This window comes from Hyla sarda, chromosome 3, assembly GCF_029499605.1.
Source record: "Hyla sarda isolate aHylSar1 chromosome 3, aHylSar1.hap1, whole genome shotgun sequence".
Lineage (NCBI taxonomy): Eukaryota > Metazoa > Chordata > Amphibia > Anura > Hylidae > Hyla > Hyla sarda.
In genome coordinates, this window is record NC_079191.1 from 73,502,377 (window position 1) to 73,516,813 (window position 14,437).

General features: G+C 41.8%; 1 protein-coding gene across 5 annotated transcripts in view; it reads left to right on the top strand.

The window, feature by feature from the left end:
* ITSN2 (intersectin 2) overlaps positions 1–14,437 on the top strand; it is a 184,209-nt gene that overhangs the window by 66,555 nt on the left and 103,217 nt on the right. For all 5 annotated transcript variants that reach the window (XM_056564337.1, XM_056564333.1, XM_056564334.1 and 2 more), the window contains exon 4: positions 3,655–3,718. In XM_056564337.1, coding sequence (XP_056420312.1) covers positions 3,655–3,718 — 64 coding nt within the window. The remainder of the gene's footprint in view (positions 1–3,654; positions 3,719–14,437) is intronic.

Here is a 14,437-nt window from a genome sequence, read left to right on the forward strand (position 1 = left end):
CTGGACAGTTCTTGATATGGACAGAGGTGTCAGCAGAGAGCAATGTGGTCAGGCAGAAAAGAAAATAACTTCCTGTAGAGCATATAGCAGATAAGTACTGGAAGGATTAAGATTTTTAAATAGAATTAAGTTACAAATCTGTTAAACTTTCTGGCACCATTTGATGTGGAAAAGAGCTGCAAGGTGTGGACAGGTGTGAGGAAAGGTGTAGTGCTGTCTCTAGAAGAAAGCATTTATGTTTTTCTAATCCTGGAAAACTTCTTTGATTCCAATGAAAACTTAGGCCCCATTCACACAGCGGAATTTTCTGGCCAGGCATTCTGCAGGCGACAGCAGGCCTGTGCTAGGACCGCTTTGGAGTGGGCCGTCTCCATAGATGGAAATCCATTTCTGAACAGATTCTGCAGAAAGTCGAAAAATAGAATTTCCACCGCAGGTGTTTCTTTTAGGGAAAGTCTGCCATGTGCACCATGCGGCAGTATCTAATTGAAAAGAATGAGAGTCTGCTGCTAAGGAATTTCTGAGCAGAATTTTTCCACTGCATTCTGATCGGAAATTCCGCTGTGTAAATTGGACTTTAGAATGGCCATGGCATTCCTTTAATTTCTGAAGGGTAATTAAGCACCCAGACCAGTGTTTACCAACCTTTCGCTGTCCGATCGCCGAATGACTGCTCAGTGCCTGAGATCCAGGCATGAGCAGTCAAGCGGCAGAATCATCGATCACTGGTTTCCTATGAGAAACCAGTGATCAATGATGAAGATCAGTGTGTGCAGTGTTATAGGTCCCTATGGGAGCTATAACACTGCAAAAAAAAGTGGAAAAAAAAGTGAATAGAGATCATTTAACCCCTTCCCTATTAAAAGTTTGAATCACCCCCTTTTTCCCATAAAAAAAACCCAGTGTAAATAAAAATAAACATATATGTTATCGCCGCGTGCGGAAATGTCCGAATTATAAAAATATATTGTTAATTAAACCGCTCGGTCAATGGCGTGCGCGCAAAAAAATTCCAAAGTCCAAAATAGTGCATTTTTGGTCACTTTTTATATCATTTAAAAATGAATAAAAAGATCAATAAGTCCTATCAATGCAAAGTTAAAAACGTCAGATCACGGCGCAAAAAATGAGCCCTCATACCGCCTCATAGGCAGAAAAATAAAAAAGTTAAAGGGGTCAGAAGATGACAATTTTAAACGTATTAATTTTCCTGCATGTAGTTATGATTTTTTCCAGAAGTACGACAAAATCAAACCTATATAAGTAGGGAATCATTTTAATTGTATGGACCTACAGAATAAATATCAGGTGTAATTTTTACCGAAAAATGTACTACGTAGAAACGGAAGCCCCCAAAATTTACAAAACAGCGGTTTTTTTTTTTCAATTTTGTCTCACAATGATTTTTTTTTCCGTTTCACCATAGATTTTTGGGCACAATGACTCACGTGATTACAAAGTAAAATTGGTGGCGCAAAAAATAAGCCAGAATATTGATTTTTAGGTGCAACATTTAAAGAGTTATGATTTTTTAAAGGCAAGGAGCAAAAAACGAAAATGCAAAAACAGAAGGTCCTTAAGGGGTTAAAAGAAAAAAGGTTTTCACCGGAGTACCCCTTTAACTTTCTTTTAACTATCCTTCCCATTCTGAAGAATTATGCTAGTTTTACATTTACTTGCTATACCGCTCTGCCATGGATCGTCTTCTTTTTCATCATTATATGGTCCCCCCAGGTTTAGCGTTTCCTTTTAGGTCCTGATGACGTTCGTCTCACAATCCTTTGCGGCTCGAGGCGGCAGCTGGTATCAGGGTGCTTGGCTATTTCTTGTATTTACTCACAAGCCAGCCCCATAATGACGTTTGCGGTCCATCTGTATGTCCTGACATTCTGGCGTTCCCTGCATGATTGCCGAGATCACGAGACGCCGGCATGTCAGGACGTACAGATGTTAAAAGTTAGTTAAGCCCGGAATACCCCTTTAAATATTAACTGCACTGCATTCTTTCGATGCAGCGTTTTCTATGCCTTAGGATTTGTGCAGGGGACAGGTCAGGGTAGATCTCTGCAGTTCAGTGACAAATCGTGAACTTAAGGCCGAGTTCACACAACTTTTTTCAGCACACGCTTTCAGAATGCATGCAATGCTATGCACCACCTTGTTCTTTATAGGAATATGCAGCTCCGCTTTCACACTTCATACACACCAGAATAAATACACCAGAATGGAACTAATTTGTGTCTGACTGCAATTCAAAATTCAATGAAAAGCAACTATGTGGCAGAAATCTGAAGCTACCCTTTAATTTTCTGTCCTGTATTTTACAATCCTATTTTACCACTATTAGAAACATATCTTTAGAGATCAGTGTTCTCTGTTTTTATTGACCTCTGGGATCATAGGTCAGTTATTGGGTTAATTATTTCAGTTTAGTCTGAGATTTTCTTATCTTGTCCCAACGTAGCACAAATACAGGTACAGGGTAGTACGGCCGATGTGACTGTGGTCACTTCTATGCAATCTTCCTGCACATATTCAGTGTTGTCCATCTTTGTGCATTTATTCTTGTATCCATCTATTTATTGTTCTCTACTGAGGGGCAAAAATGAGTTTATGGACATACTTGACATTGAGCAATATATTTACCCGAAAGTTCGGGCAGAGCCAGGTATTCAGCAATAGATTGAAAACTTCCCTTCCTTAACCTAGAAAGAATTGTGTACACAGTAACACAATATCCTAGCAAAATGGAAGTTACAACCCAATAAGAGGTGTCATACATTGCCTGGTTCTGGCCTAGCAAGAATCCCATCTAACCAGTATTTCACTGTATCTTTGGTTGCATCCTGTATTATAATTCACAACTGGACTCACTAAGTTACATTACTTAGCCTGTACTCATTCTGAGTTATATTCTGTATTGTAACCCAAAGCTGCACTCACTATTCAGCTGGTGGTGTCGCTGTATACCGAACATTAAATTACTCATCCTGTACTGATTTGGAGTTATATCCTGTATTCTACTCCAGAGCTGCACTCACTATTCTGCTGGTGAGGTCACTGTGTACATACATTACATTACCTATCCTGTACTGATCCTGAGTTATATCCTGTATTCTACTCCAGAGCTGTACTCACTATTCTGCTGGTGGAGTTAGTGTACATACATTACATTACTTATCCTGTACTGATCCTGAGTTATATCCTGTATTATACTCCAGAGCTGCACTCACTATTCTGCTGGTGGGGTCACTGTGTCTATACATTACATTACTTATCCGTTTTGTCTTGTATTATACTGCAGAGCTGTACTCACTATTCTGCTGTCACTGTATAGATAACATTACACTACTTGTCCTGTACTGATCCAGAGTCCTAAAAAGCCAATGCTTCCTGTGGCTAGAAGAGGCCATTGACTAAAAAGATATCATCTGGCCCCTTGTGCATGTTAGTTCAGTAGAATTTACTGGTGCCACTTTTTTTGTGAGGGGAAAAGGAGACCTTAAAGGGGAACCCTCTATTTCAAGGGCAAAGGTGAGGAAGCCAGACTTCTGTGTCAGCAGCTCCTCTCCAGCAGAAATAAGGATCGGCATGCTATAATCCCACAAGCAGAGAATATACTAAAGACTAATGCTTCTGACCTTTCTGTTACAGGAGAGCAAGCAAGGACCTTCTTCTTACAGTCTGGGCTTCCACCTGCTGTCCTAGCGGAAATATGGTAAGTTTCTGGTTGGATATTTGTCCTACTCATTTTGCCAGCACTCATTTTACATTGGGTCAAGAGTTGGACACGTGTGTAATGGTGTGGTGGTGTGATGTCTATCATGTGAGTTGACTGCACACACAGGACTGCCGCAGGGTAGCTCTGTGTGTCTGCTCATAGGAGAATACGCAGTGGATTTCTCGCTGCACAGATGATTTTGCGCAGCTAGAAATACACTGCGCATGTGCTACGCGTGACTCTACTCTTACTATGTAAAATATGGAGGTGATACATTCCCTTGATAACAAGAAAACAAAAGGGTTAGCTGTCAGGGTATGATGGGAATTATAGTTCTTCATCTGGAGAGCTACAGGGTTTTGACTCTGGACTACGAATTCTATTAATCTCCTATAGATTATGTAGCTGTTGTTTTGTTCCTCTGTGTCAGTTTGTGAGTGCTCCAGAGCAGACGTTTAAGCCTGTTATTACCATCTGAGAACCGGCCCCAGTCTTGTGGAAGATGTGCTGTTAATTCTCCTGAGCTGTGCTGAAATCTTCCTGATTGTTCATATTAATATTCATGTGTTATTGCTCAGATGTTGCCTAATATTGTGCTCATATGATTTACCGTATGTTTAATTCATGAGCGTTGCGCCCGATACTTGCATAACTTTAGTCACTGATGTTTCTGAAATGTTTCATTTTAGCATTTTTACACTATTGGAGCTCTGGGATTGCAATTGCAGAATATATAGGACACAATGTTTAGATTAATATAGATGTGAATATATTTGCCATAGAAATGGCACTGTGTATTTCTAAGCATATGTTCCTTTTAGTATCATTTTACAGTTTTATGTTTAATCTGCGCTTAGTCATTATGGGGGAAATTTATCATTGAGGTTACCCCTTTTTCTTGTGTATTTTTTAGTGCAAAAATGTGCGCAGTGACTTTCATTGCGTCTTTCTTGCACATCTTTTTTGATAGAGCAAAAAGCAAGTATTCTATTTTTTTGTGTATTGTGGAATGCATTCTACAGTGGATACTAATTTATCATGTGCGTATTTTTTGTTTAGACGCATTTTTTTGCACAAATAAGTTTTTATTTTTTAGGCAAAAATACACCATCAAAAAGGACACGTAGGAAAGTGTTCTACCGAGACTGCTGGGGGATGCAGGAGCCGTCCCTCAACACTGCTAAACTATAGAGTCAGTCCCATGATGGGGGTAGTTGTAGTACTGCAGCGCTGAGAGACGGCACTTGAACATCCACGGCACTTCAACATGGATTCTGTCTACAAGATGGCTTCCACTACTAAGCCTAAAAATTCAATTATAAAAAACACAAAACACAGAAAAAAATTTTTTTATAAAAAAAATGCACTCCCCCACAGCCCTCGTTAACCCTTTTATTGACATTTAAACAAAAACAATGAAACTACAACCATTTCTGTGATTTCTAAACTGGACTCTCACCCCTTTGAAAATATCATGCAAAGCAGACAATGTACGTGGACACGCACCACTTTTACAAAACTGACAGTGTAAACCACAGTACAAAGCTCTTTGAAAATGTGGTTGATACTTCTCGCCCCAAAATTAACTTTTTTTTATTTTTGGTGCAAAATTCTTTGAGAATCTCCCCCTCCCCCCTGTGTACTTTATAAAGATTTATGATTTTACTATTGTGCAGAGTTTTGTTCGGTGCACACTGCTGCTCCAGCACTTCTAGCTATGGGAGCAGTGTACCGTGTGAGGTAGAGCGAGGGGGGGCGTTTCTATATTTGCACAAAATTTATCAAAGGAGTGCACAATTTTTCTAAATCTCGAGCAAGAGTGTAAATTAGACAAGCAGTGTAAAGGGGTAGATCTGTGTCTACAATGGACAACTAATGATAAATCTCCCCCTTATGTGTATATATTATTTTACTGATCCTGAGTTATATCCTGTATTATACTCCAGAGCTGCACTCACTATTCTGCTGGTGAGGTCACTGTGTACATACATTATATTCCTTATCTAGTACTGATCCTGAGTTATAGCCTGTATTATACTCCAGTTGTACTCACTATTCTGCTGGTGGAGCCACTGTGTACATACATTATAGTAGTGACCCTGTACTGATCCTGAGTTATATCCTGTAAATCTTTTAATACAATTTTAAACATACGGTGACAATAAATAATTACAAACATAAACATATATTATCTGACTGAACATAACAATTTAATGAATCTAAAAACCAACAAGCATAAAACCCATAGCATAAAATACAACACCGGTCCACCCCATACTCATTCCTCCACACAAACAAATATATACAATATTTACAAGACGTTTCCTATAATACTCATACCATGCTAACAAACTATATACACTAATATTAAATGTGAATTCCCTGGCCCAGTTGCAATATCAAAAACCAAATAATTATGCAAAACCCAATTCCAAAATGAAAAATGATAACAATAATAATCATAATAATACAAACCAAGAAAAACTAACACCACTTTTTTTTTCTTTTTTTGGGGGCCCTGAGCTGGTACTGCATCCCATGCCCCCAGTACATGTTACAAGACATCCATGAACCAGTCCAGGATTTTCTGTGTGTATATATATATATAGTAATCTCTATGGGAACTCCAGCACAGGATTGCTCAGGTGTGGTGCAGTGTAACCCCCAGTGTGCCACACTGGATCCACATAGAACTTCCTCCGCAAGGAAACAGCACCCAACACCAGGTCCAGGTAAAGTGCAAGCTACAGGGTCTTTATTGCATCAAGAGAGACAATGCGACAAGCCTTTTTCAAGCATGACAAACATGTATAAAAATCCAATTTAAATAGGTAACAAACGAACATGATTGGTGGAAACACAAGTGCAGTGAATAAATTAATTAAGTGTACGCCAACCTCCTGTATTTCATTGGTTGGGATCAGTGACATGTAGAAATGACAGTTGTCAAATAACAATAAATACATTTGTAAAGATCCTTCATTAATATCAAAACCTGTGAAAGGAAAAATACAAGTGGGGGGGCTCCGTGACACCAGTACAATAATATAATTCATTTACCTCTATTCCGTAGTTGCGATCGGCTGGGGGCACACGCTACTCAACAATGTTTGTCAGATCGCAACTAATTGACTCAAAAGAGCCATGAGTGCGCCTGCGCTAACAAATAGTGCGCTGCGCACTCCATTCGCCATCGCGGCACATATTGAGGGATTCGCTGCGCATGTGGCTCAATCTCCTGCATGTGACGACGTCATTCAGGTGCCGGCCCTAATCATAGCCGGAACCAAGAAGACGTGGCCGCGGATCCTCTTGCCGCAATGGTGTGAACAGTCTTCTAAAGAGATATCAATTTCTGTTGTAAAATTTCTTGTTTTCTGGTGTTCTTCAACGGAGTCCCCTGTCTTGCATATATCCCGATGTGATTCAGTGAAGTACATATAAATGTGTATCTAAAAAGACAAATAAAACCATGATTAAAATCAATATTCCACGTCAATGTAATAGATATATTTATACCACCTCCTATAGAGAAAGTACTCTGAATGTAGGTGAAAGAAAAAAGAGGGAGAAGGAAGAGGGGAAGGAAAAATGACAAAGAAAAAACGAAGAGAAAATGAACTAGAGGAAAAAGGAGAGAAGAGGTTATGAAATATAGAGAGATATAGAAAATAGATTTAAAAAAAATTGTAATAAAAATAAACAATGTAAAAATAACAAAAATAAAAAAATAAATAAAAAATAGATAAAAATAAAAAATGAAAAATAATAAATAATGAAGATAGACGTGAATAAAAAAAGGGGGGGGGAGGGGAAGGGAAAGGGGGGAAAAACAAAAGGGGGGAAAGAAAAAGAACCAAAGAACATAAAAAGGGAGTAGAATATAAAAACAGGTGATAAGGGTGGGGAGTACTGTAAATGGGAAAGACAAAAGAAAAAAAGAAAAGAAAATAGAAGAAAAATGTGAAAAATACGGGGAGGGAGGGGGGAAGGGGAAAAGGGGGAAATAGGAAAGAAAAGAAGGGGGGGAAGGAAGAGGGGTGAAAAAGGGGGGTAAATAAATAAAAACAGATCAAATAGAGAAAAGAAAACAGAAAAAGAAGAGAAAAAAGGGGGAGAAAAAAAGGGGGAAGTGCAACCAGTAATCTGGACAACAATCCATGTGTCAGTTACATATAAGGTTTCAGATTATAATCAATATTTAGCCCAGTTGGATATAACGTATTTATTTTGTGTATCCAACAGAGTTCTTTTTGTTTCAATATCTTTTCCCTATCCCCTCCATGTCTAAGAGGCTGGACATGATCAATAATCCTGAAGCGGAGCTGGCTGATATTATGTCCCATTTCCAAAAAGTGCTTGGGAATGGGATGCTCAATTTTCCCTGTGCGAATAGACGATTTGTGCCCATTAAGGCGTATGCGGCATTCATTCGTGGTTTCGCCCACATAATAAAGCCTGCATGGACATTGTAATAAATATACAACAAAAGATGATCTATATGTATATCTCTCACGTATTTTATAAATTTGTCCTGTTTGGGGATGTGAGAAACTATCACCTTTGATAATGCTGTTGCAATGGCTGCACCCCAGGCAGGGGAAATTCCCCCTTCTGTGGCCCAGCCATGTCCTATCGGACCCGGTGTTAGGTTTCAAGCTCCCCAAATCTGACTTCCCAAGCATGTCTTTATAATTTCGTCCCCTACGATATGCAAGAACCGGTGAGCAGGTGAAATTTGTTGTACGTTGTACAATGCTCCAGTTCTGCTTGATGATTTTAGCAACTCTGTTACTAAGGGTGGTAAAAGTAGATACAAAAGGTATTCTTTCATTCGTGTTTCTTGATGTGGTTTGTAATAACTCTGTTCTGGTTTTCTTTTCCAACCTAGATCTATGTTGTATTAGTATTAGTTGTGGATATCCTCTTCGGTTAAATTTTGTACATATCTCATTAAGTCTCCCCTCCACATCTTCTGTGGGTGAAACAGTTCTCTTGACCCTCAACAGCTGACTCCAGGGGAGGGATTGGACCATACTCCTCGGGTGAAAGCTGTCAAAGGCCAAGAGATTGTTCCTATCCGTGTCCTTTGTATAAAGGCCAGTGGTCAGTTTACCATTATGTAAAAACACGGTGGTGTCCAAAAATTGTAAAGATGTAAATGAGTGTACCATGGTAAATTTCAATTCAGGGTAAGTGCCATTAAGTTCATTTAGGAATTGTATCAATTCTCCCTACGTCCCCGTCCAGATGACAAACGTGTCGTCAATATAACGTAACCACCTCTGTACATATCTGAACAGGGGCGAAGGGTAGACGTGGACAGCCTCCACATCCGTCATATAGATATTTGCGTAGCATGGCGCCACGTTAGAGCTCATAGCTGTTCCCCTGTTCTGGACATAGAGGTCATCCCCAAACAGAAAATAGTTCTGTCTGAGGATGACCCCCAATAGGTCCAGAACAAGGGAACATGCATCTTCTGTCATGTCAGAATTTCGTAAACAACTTGCCACTGCCTGTAGGCCACGGTCATGTTCAGTTGAGGTGTATAAATTAACTACATCAAATGATACAAGTATGGTGTGTGACGGGCACTCCATAGTCATGATTTTATTAAGGAAATGCGTTGTATCCTGCACGTAAGAAACTGCCTGTTTAGCAAATGGATTAAGGACCCTATCTAGATATACAGCCAAAGGAGAGAATACAGAGTCCCTCCCGGAAACAATAGGTCTTCCGGGGGGATTCTGTAAATTTTTATTTATTTTAGGAAATGTGTAAAATACCGGGGTCCGAGGGTGTTCCTTGATGAGGAATTTGAATAGTTCCTCATCAATGATCCCCTTATCTCTAGCTTGGACAAAAATATTATTAATCATCTCTTGTATGGTGTGCAGAGGGTCCCTACCAATTTTAGAATAGACTGCCCCATCCTCCAGTTGCCTCTGTATCTCGGCCAGATAAGAGGGGGTGTCCATAATTACAATGGCACCCCCCTTATCCGCCGGCTTGATGGTTATAGCCTTATTTGATTCCAGGCCTTTGATGGCTCTTATTTCTGCTTTCGAGGTATTATGCCACCTCTCCTCCTCCTGACATGTATTTTTAAGTTTATAAATCTGGGCTTTCACTGTATCAATATATGCCTCAACACCATTATGTATCTTGGGAGGTTGGAAATTACTTTTGTTGAACAGGCCAACCTCCTTCAAATTTAGGTCGGCCCGCTCAACTGGCATATCATTCCCTCCCATGGTATCCAAATTACAAACAGAAAAATAATTTTTTAACCGTAATCTACGAAAAAAAAGTCTCTAAATCAATATCGAGACTAAACCAGTCCACATTAGTGGTAGGGCAGTATGACAAGCCTTTTTCCAATACTTTCATTTCAATGTCAGATAGATTAACAGAGCTAATATTTACCACTAATGGCCTCTCTTCGATCGTCCTCTCGGAGGCTTGTGTTGTGTCTTTTGTCTTGTCTGGATGCCTCTTGTGGTGTTTACGTCCACCCCGCCGCCGTCGTTTCCTAAAGGGCCTTTCAATAAAAAAGCCTGTTGCAAATAGGCATCTGAAGAGTCACTGTCCACCGCCGTGGAAAGAAAACCATCAGTCCTAGGAACCGATAAATTGTGGTTTCCAGTACGGGGTCGTCGTCTACGTCTCCGGTTATTCTGTGGGGCTTGTGTTTGTGTTGTAATCCTCAATGTCCCAGTACCATTTGATTCTTTTTGCTTCCTCCTGAAGGATCTTTACAAATGTATTTATTGTTAATTGACAACTGTCATTTCTACATGTCACTGATCCCAACCAATGAAATACAGGAGGTTGGCGTACACTTGATTAATTTATTCACTGCACTTGTGTTTCCACCAATCATGTTAGTTTGTTACCTATTTAAATTGGATTTTTATACATGTTTGTCATGCTTGAAAAAGGCTTGTTAGCCGAAACGTCGCATTGTCTCTCTTAATGGAATAAAGACCCTGTAGCTTGCACTTTACCTGGACCTGGTGTTGGGTGCTGTTTCCTTGCGGAGGAAGTTCTATCTATATATATATATATATATATATATATATATATATATATATATATATATATAATGTCTTATAGAAACCCCCCTTTTAGCCCAACCTCATCTAAACCCAAACCCAAGGTGGCATCACACAAGATATACAGACTACAGTACATAAAATATACACAGGCTAACAATATATACAGTACATAAATATACACATAGACTACAACAATAAATACAATAACTAAATACGTGCAACAGGTGCGGCACAGCTCACTCGATCGCCCCTCCCGCTCACGGACCGGACCGGACCTCAGTCCATATAATAGTGGAAAGAAATGGAGTTGTCCAGAGCAGGATGTCAAGCAATACGATATTTATTCAGCGGTAACTGTGGGTGATGACAAGGTGACGTGTTTCAGCCGCACTCAGCAGCCTTAGTCATACGACTAAGGCTGCTGAGTGCGGCTGAAACGCGTCACCTTGTCATCACCCACAGTTACCGCTGAATAAATATCGTATTGCTTGACATCCTGCTCTGGGCAACTCCATTTCTTTCCAATAACTAAATACGTATAACCCAAACAACAAAGAGGCTTTTCAGCCACACAAACTCCTAAAGCTCAAGTTCACTGCCTGCAAGCCCTATATTACCATATACCTACAGCACAAAACAAAAAGACTAATGTGCCAGCATCAGCCCACCACCAGGGAAGGAGACAACATGCTAATGCACATTAAAGGCAGAGTCCCTCCACAGACGAGAGGCCCTGCCAGCACCCAGCCTCTTGTACTTCAGAGAACGCACCTTCACCAGGTCACTGAGAATGTTCCTAACCACCTCATCCACAGGGAGGATTTTATGCTGCGTTGACACTAAACACTGTGCGTTCCACGTGTGGTACTTGACCACTGAGCTGACTAGGAATAAAGTGCACCTGTCCCAGCCTCCAAGGTTTCTGAATGCCCCATATGCCCAATCCTTATAGGAGAGACTGACCAGCCTAGGTCAACCAATGGAAGCGCACACCCTGTTGTAAAGCTCTGTGTTAAAGGGACAATGAAGCAGAAAATGCTCCATGCTTTCCAGCATGCCTCCACACTCCTCACGGGGCATCCCTGATCCTCAGAGCTCCTGCACTTCAGATTGTCCCTCACACACAGTTTCCCATAGAAGCAGCGCCAAGTCAAGTCCCAAAACTTTTTAAGGGGATCATTATAGAATTCAAAAGCCCTAAACCCACCTCCAGATCCCGACTTGGGCAATCCTTGAGCGCCAATGGCCTCTGGAAGTGAGAAGACAGGACCCTCTTATCAAGGAATTTCCTCAACAGAGTCCTAATCTCCCACATCCCCAGACCCCACCGACGAATAACCTTCAGAACCGGGGTAGCATAAGCCGAAAGATGCCCGTGTGGGGTGCGAAGATCCTTCACTTGCCCTCCTGTCTCCCATTCCTGGAAGCAACGCCGAAACCATCCCCTACAGGAGGATACCCACGGAGGAGCCCTCTCTTTCCAGAGAATACCTCTCTTTACAGACACAACCCCCCTAGTCTCCACGTACGGTAAGTAACCTCCCTCCTCACTAGGTTAAGTCTATTCCCCCATAACATTTAGAAGAACACACTGGGAGAGGTTCTAGCAACATGCATACACCAGATATATACGCAAAGGAAGCAGGAATGTTTTGATCAGGTTAACCCTTTCCCGGAGGGTCAAAGACCAACCCATCCACTGATCCACCTTCTAAGCGCCGATCTTAAGCCTGCTTTCCCAGTTTTGTTTGGGGTAATACCCTTGGCTGAATTCAATGCCGAGGACTTTTGCAGATTCCTGGGGCTCTGGAAGGGTTTCCGGGAGATCAAAACCAGGATCTCCTAGCCAGAGACTCTCACACTTATCCCTTTTGATCTTGGACCCGGATGCCTCCGAGTAGCGGTCCACCTCTGACATCACCCATCCTCTTGTGAGAAGACAAACGCGGTGATATTATCAGCATACGCTACTGCCCTCAGAGCTGAATCCGGCACCGCCAGGTCCATTCTCACCCCCGCCAACCTTCCACAATCAATCAATTGCAAACAAAGGACAACCCTGACGGACACCACACCCAACCTCAAAAGAGCGGCCAATCCAACAATTCACAAGCGGGAAACTCTCTGCCCCTACTTACGAATCAACAACCACCCCTGGCAGGGCAGATCTCGGAAGGACAGACCAGAGGTACTCATGGTTAACCTGATCAAACGCTTTTGCCTGATCCAAGGACAGCAAGTACCCCTTCCAGTGGCCAGCCCTACCCTGCTCCACAGCCTCTCGGACACTGAGCACAGCACTAAATGTACTGTGGAGCCCCCGAAAGTAGCTGGGGTGCAAACTCCGCCAGCCGGTTAAACAGCACTTTTGCCAGAATCTTTCTGTCTGCATTGAGAAGCGCTATGGGATGCCAATTCTCAATGCGGGATAGGTTTTTACCCTTTGACAGGATGATCAGCACTGACCGCTTCATTGACTTTGGCAGAGTGCCCGAGGAAAGACACTCATTAAATACAGAGGAACCAAAGTTTCCTTAAAAGTCTTATAGAGCTCAGATGTTAAGTTATCTAGACTGGGTGACTTCTTGAGGGCAAGCCCATCAATCACCATCCTGACTTCCTCTTCCCGGATCATCTGTCAAAATGTCGAGAGGGGTTTACTCCTGGTTCAGGGATGGTTTCAGCCAAGAAAGCTGATACCTTATCTCGATGTAGATCCTTCCTTCCCAAGAGGTGCGATTAAAAGTATCTGATGACCTCCAGGATCCCTGATCTGGACTTTTTCAAGGATCTCGTACTATCAGTCAGTCCCGAGACTACTTTACTATTCACTGACAGCTTGCAGTTTCTGTAAGGGTTAGGTGAGCAGTACTTCCCGTAATCCCTCTCAAAACCCAAAGATGTGTGTCTGTCATACTGGTACCTCATCAACAAGGACTTCACTCTGGAGATATCCTTTCGGCTAACTCCAGTTGAGACAAGGTGCTCAAGTTTCTTCCTCAGGCCCTGGTACAAGCGGTACCTGTTTAGGCTTCTGAGAGCTGGCGGAAGAATCTCGCAACCATTTTTTTGAACATCTCCCACCACTCTGACTTACTGCTACAAAGGCCCAGCAGTGGTACCTGGCTCTGAAGAAAATCTTCAAAGGACTGTCTTATCTCTGCTTCTTCCAAGAGAGATGAATTGAGCTTCCAATAGCCTCTGCTTATCCGGGGGGTCTCTGTGACACTCAAAGAAAACAAAATCATACAGTGGTCGGAGAACTCCACCTCAACAACAGACACTGCTGAAGAGACGGCTGTCTCCTTTAAATAAAACCTGTCTATTCTGGACCTACAACTACCCCTATGATAGGTGAATCCCGCGTGGCCTACGGTGTGCCGGATATGGACATCCACCAGGCGAGCCTCACTCCCTATGCTATTAAGGGCGACGCTATCATAAGTCAGCTTGTCTCTGGAACCTCCCCTTTCTTGGGGCCTCATGACAGCATTAAAGTACCCTCTAAAGACCACCTGCCAACATGTAAAAAGATAGGGCTTGATCCTCATAGACACTTCTGTTCCCACTTAGACTGTGGGCCGTAGATGTTAATAAGGCAAAGTTCTTGTCCCTTCATTAGGACATCTAAAATCAGGCACCTCCCCATTTCTAA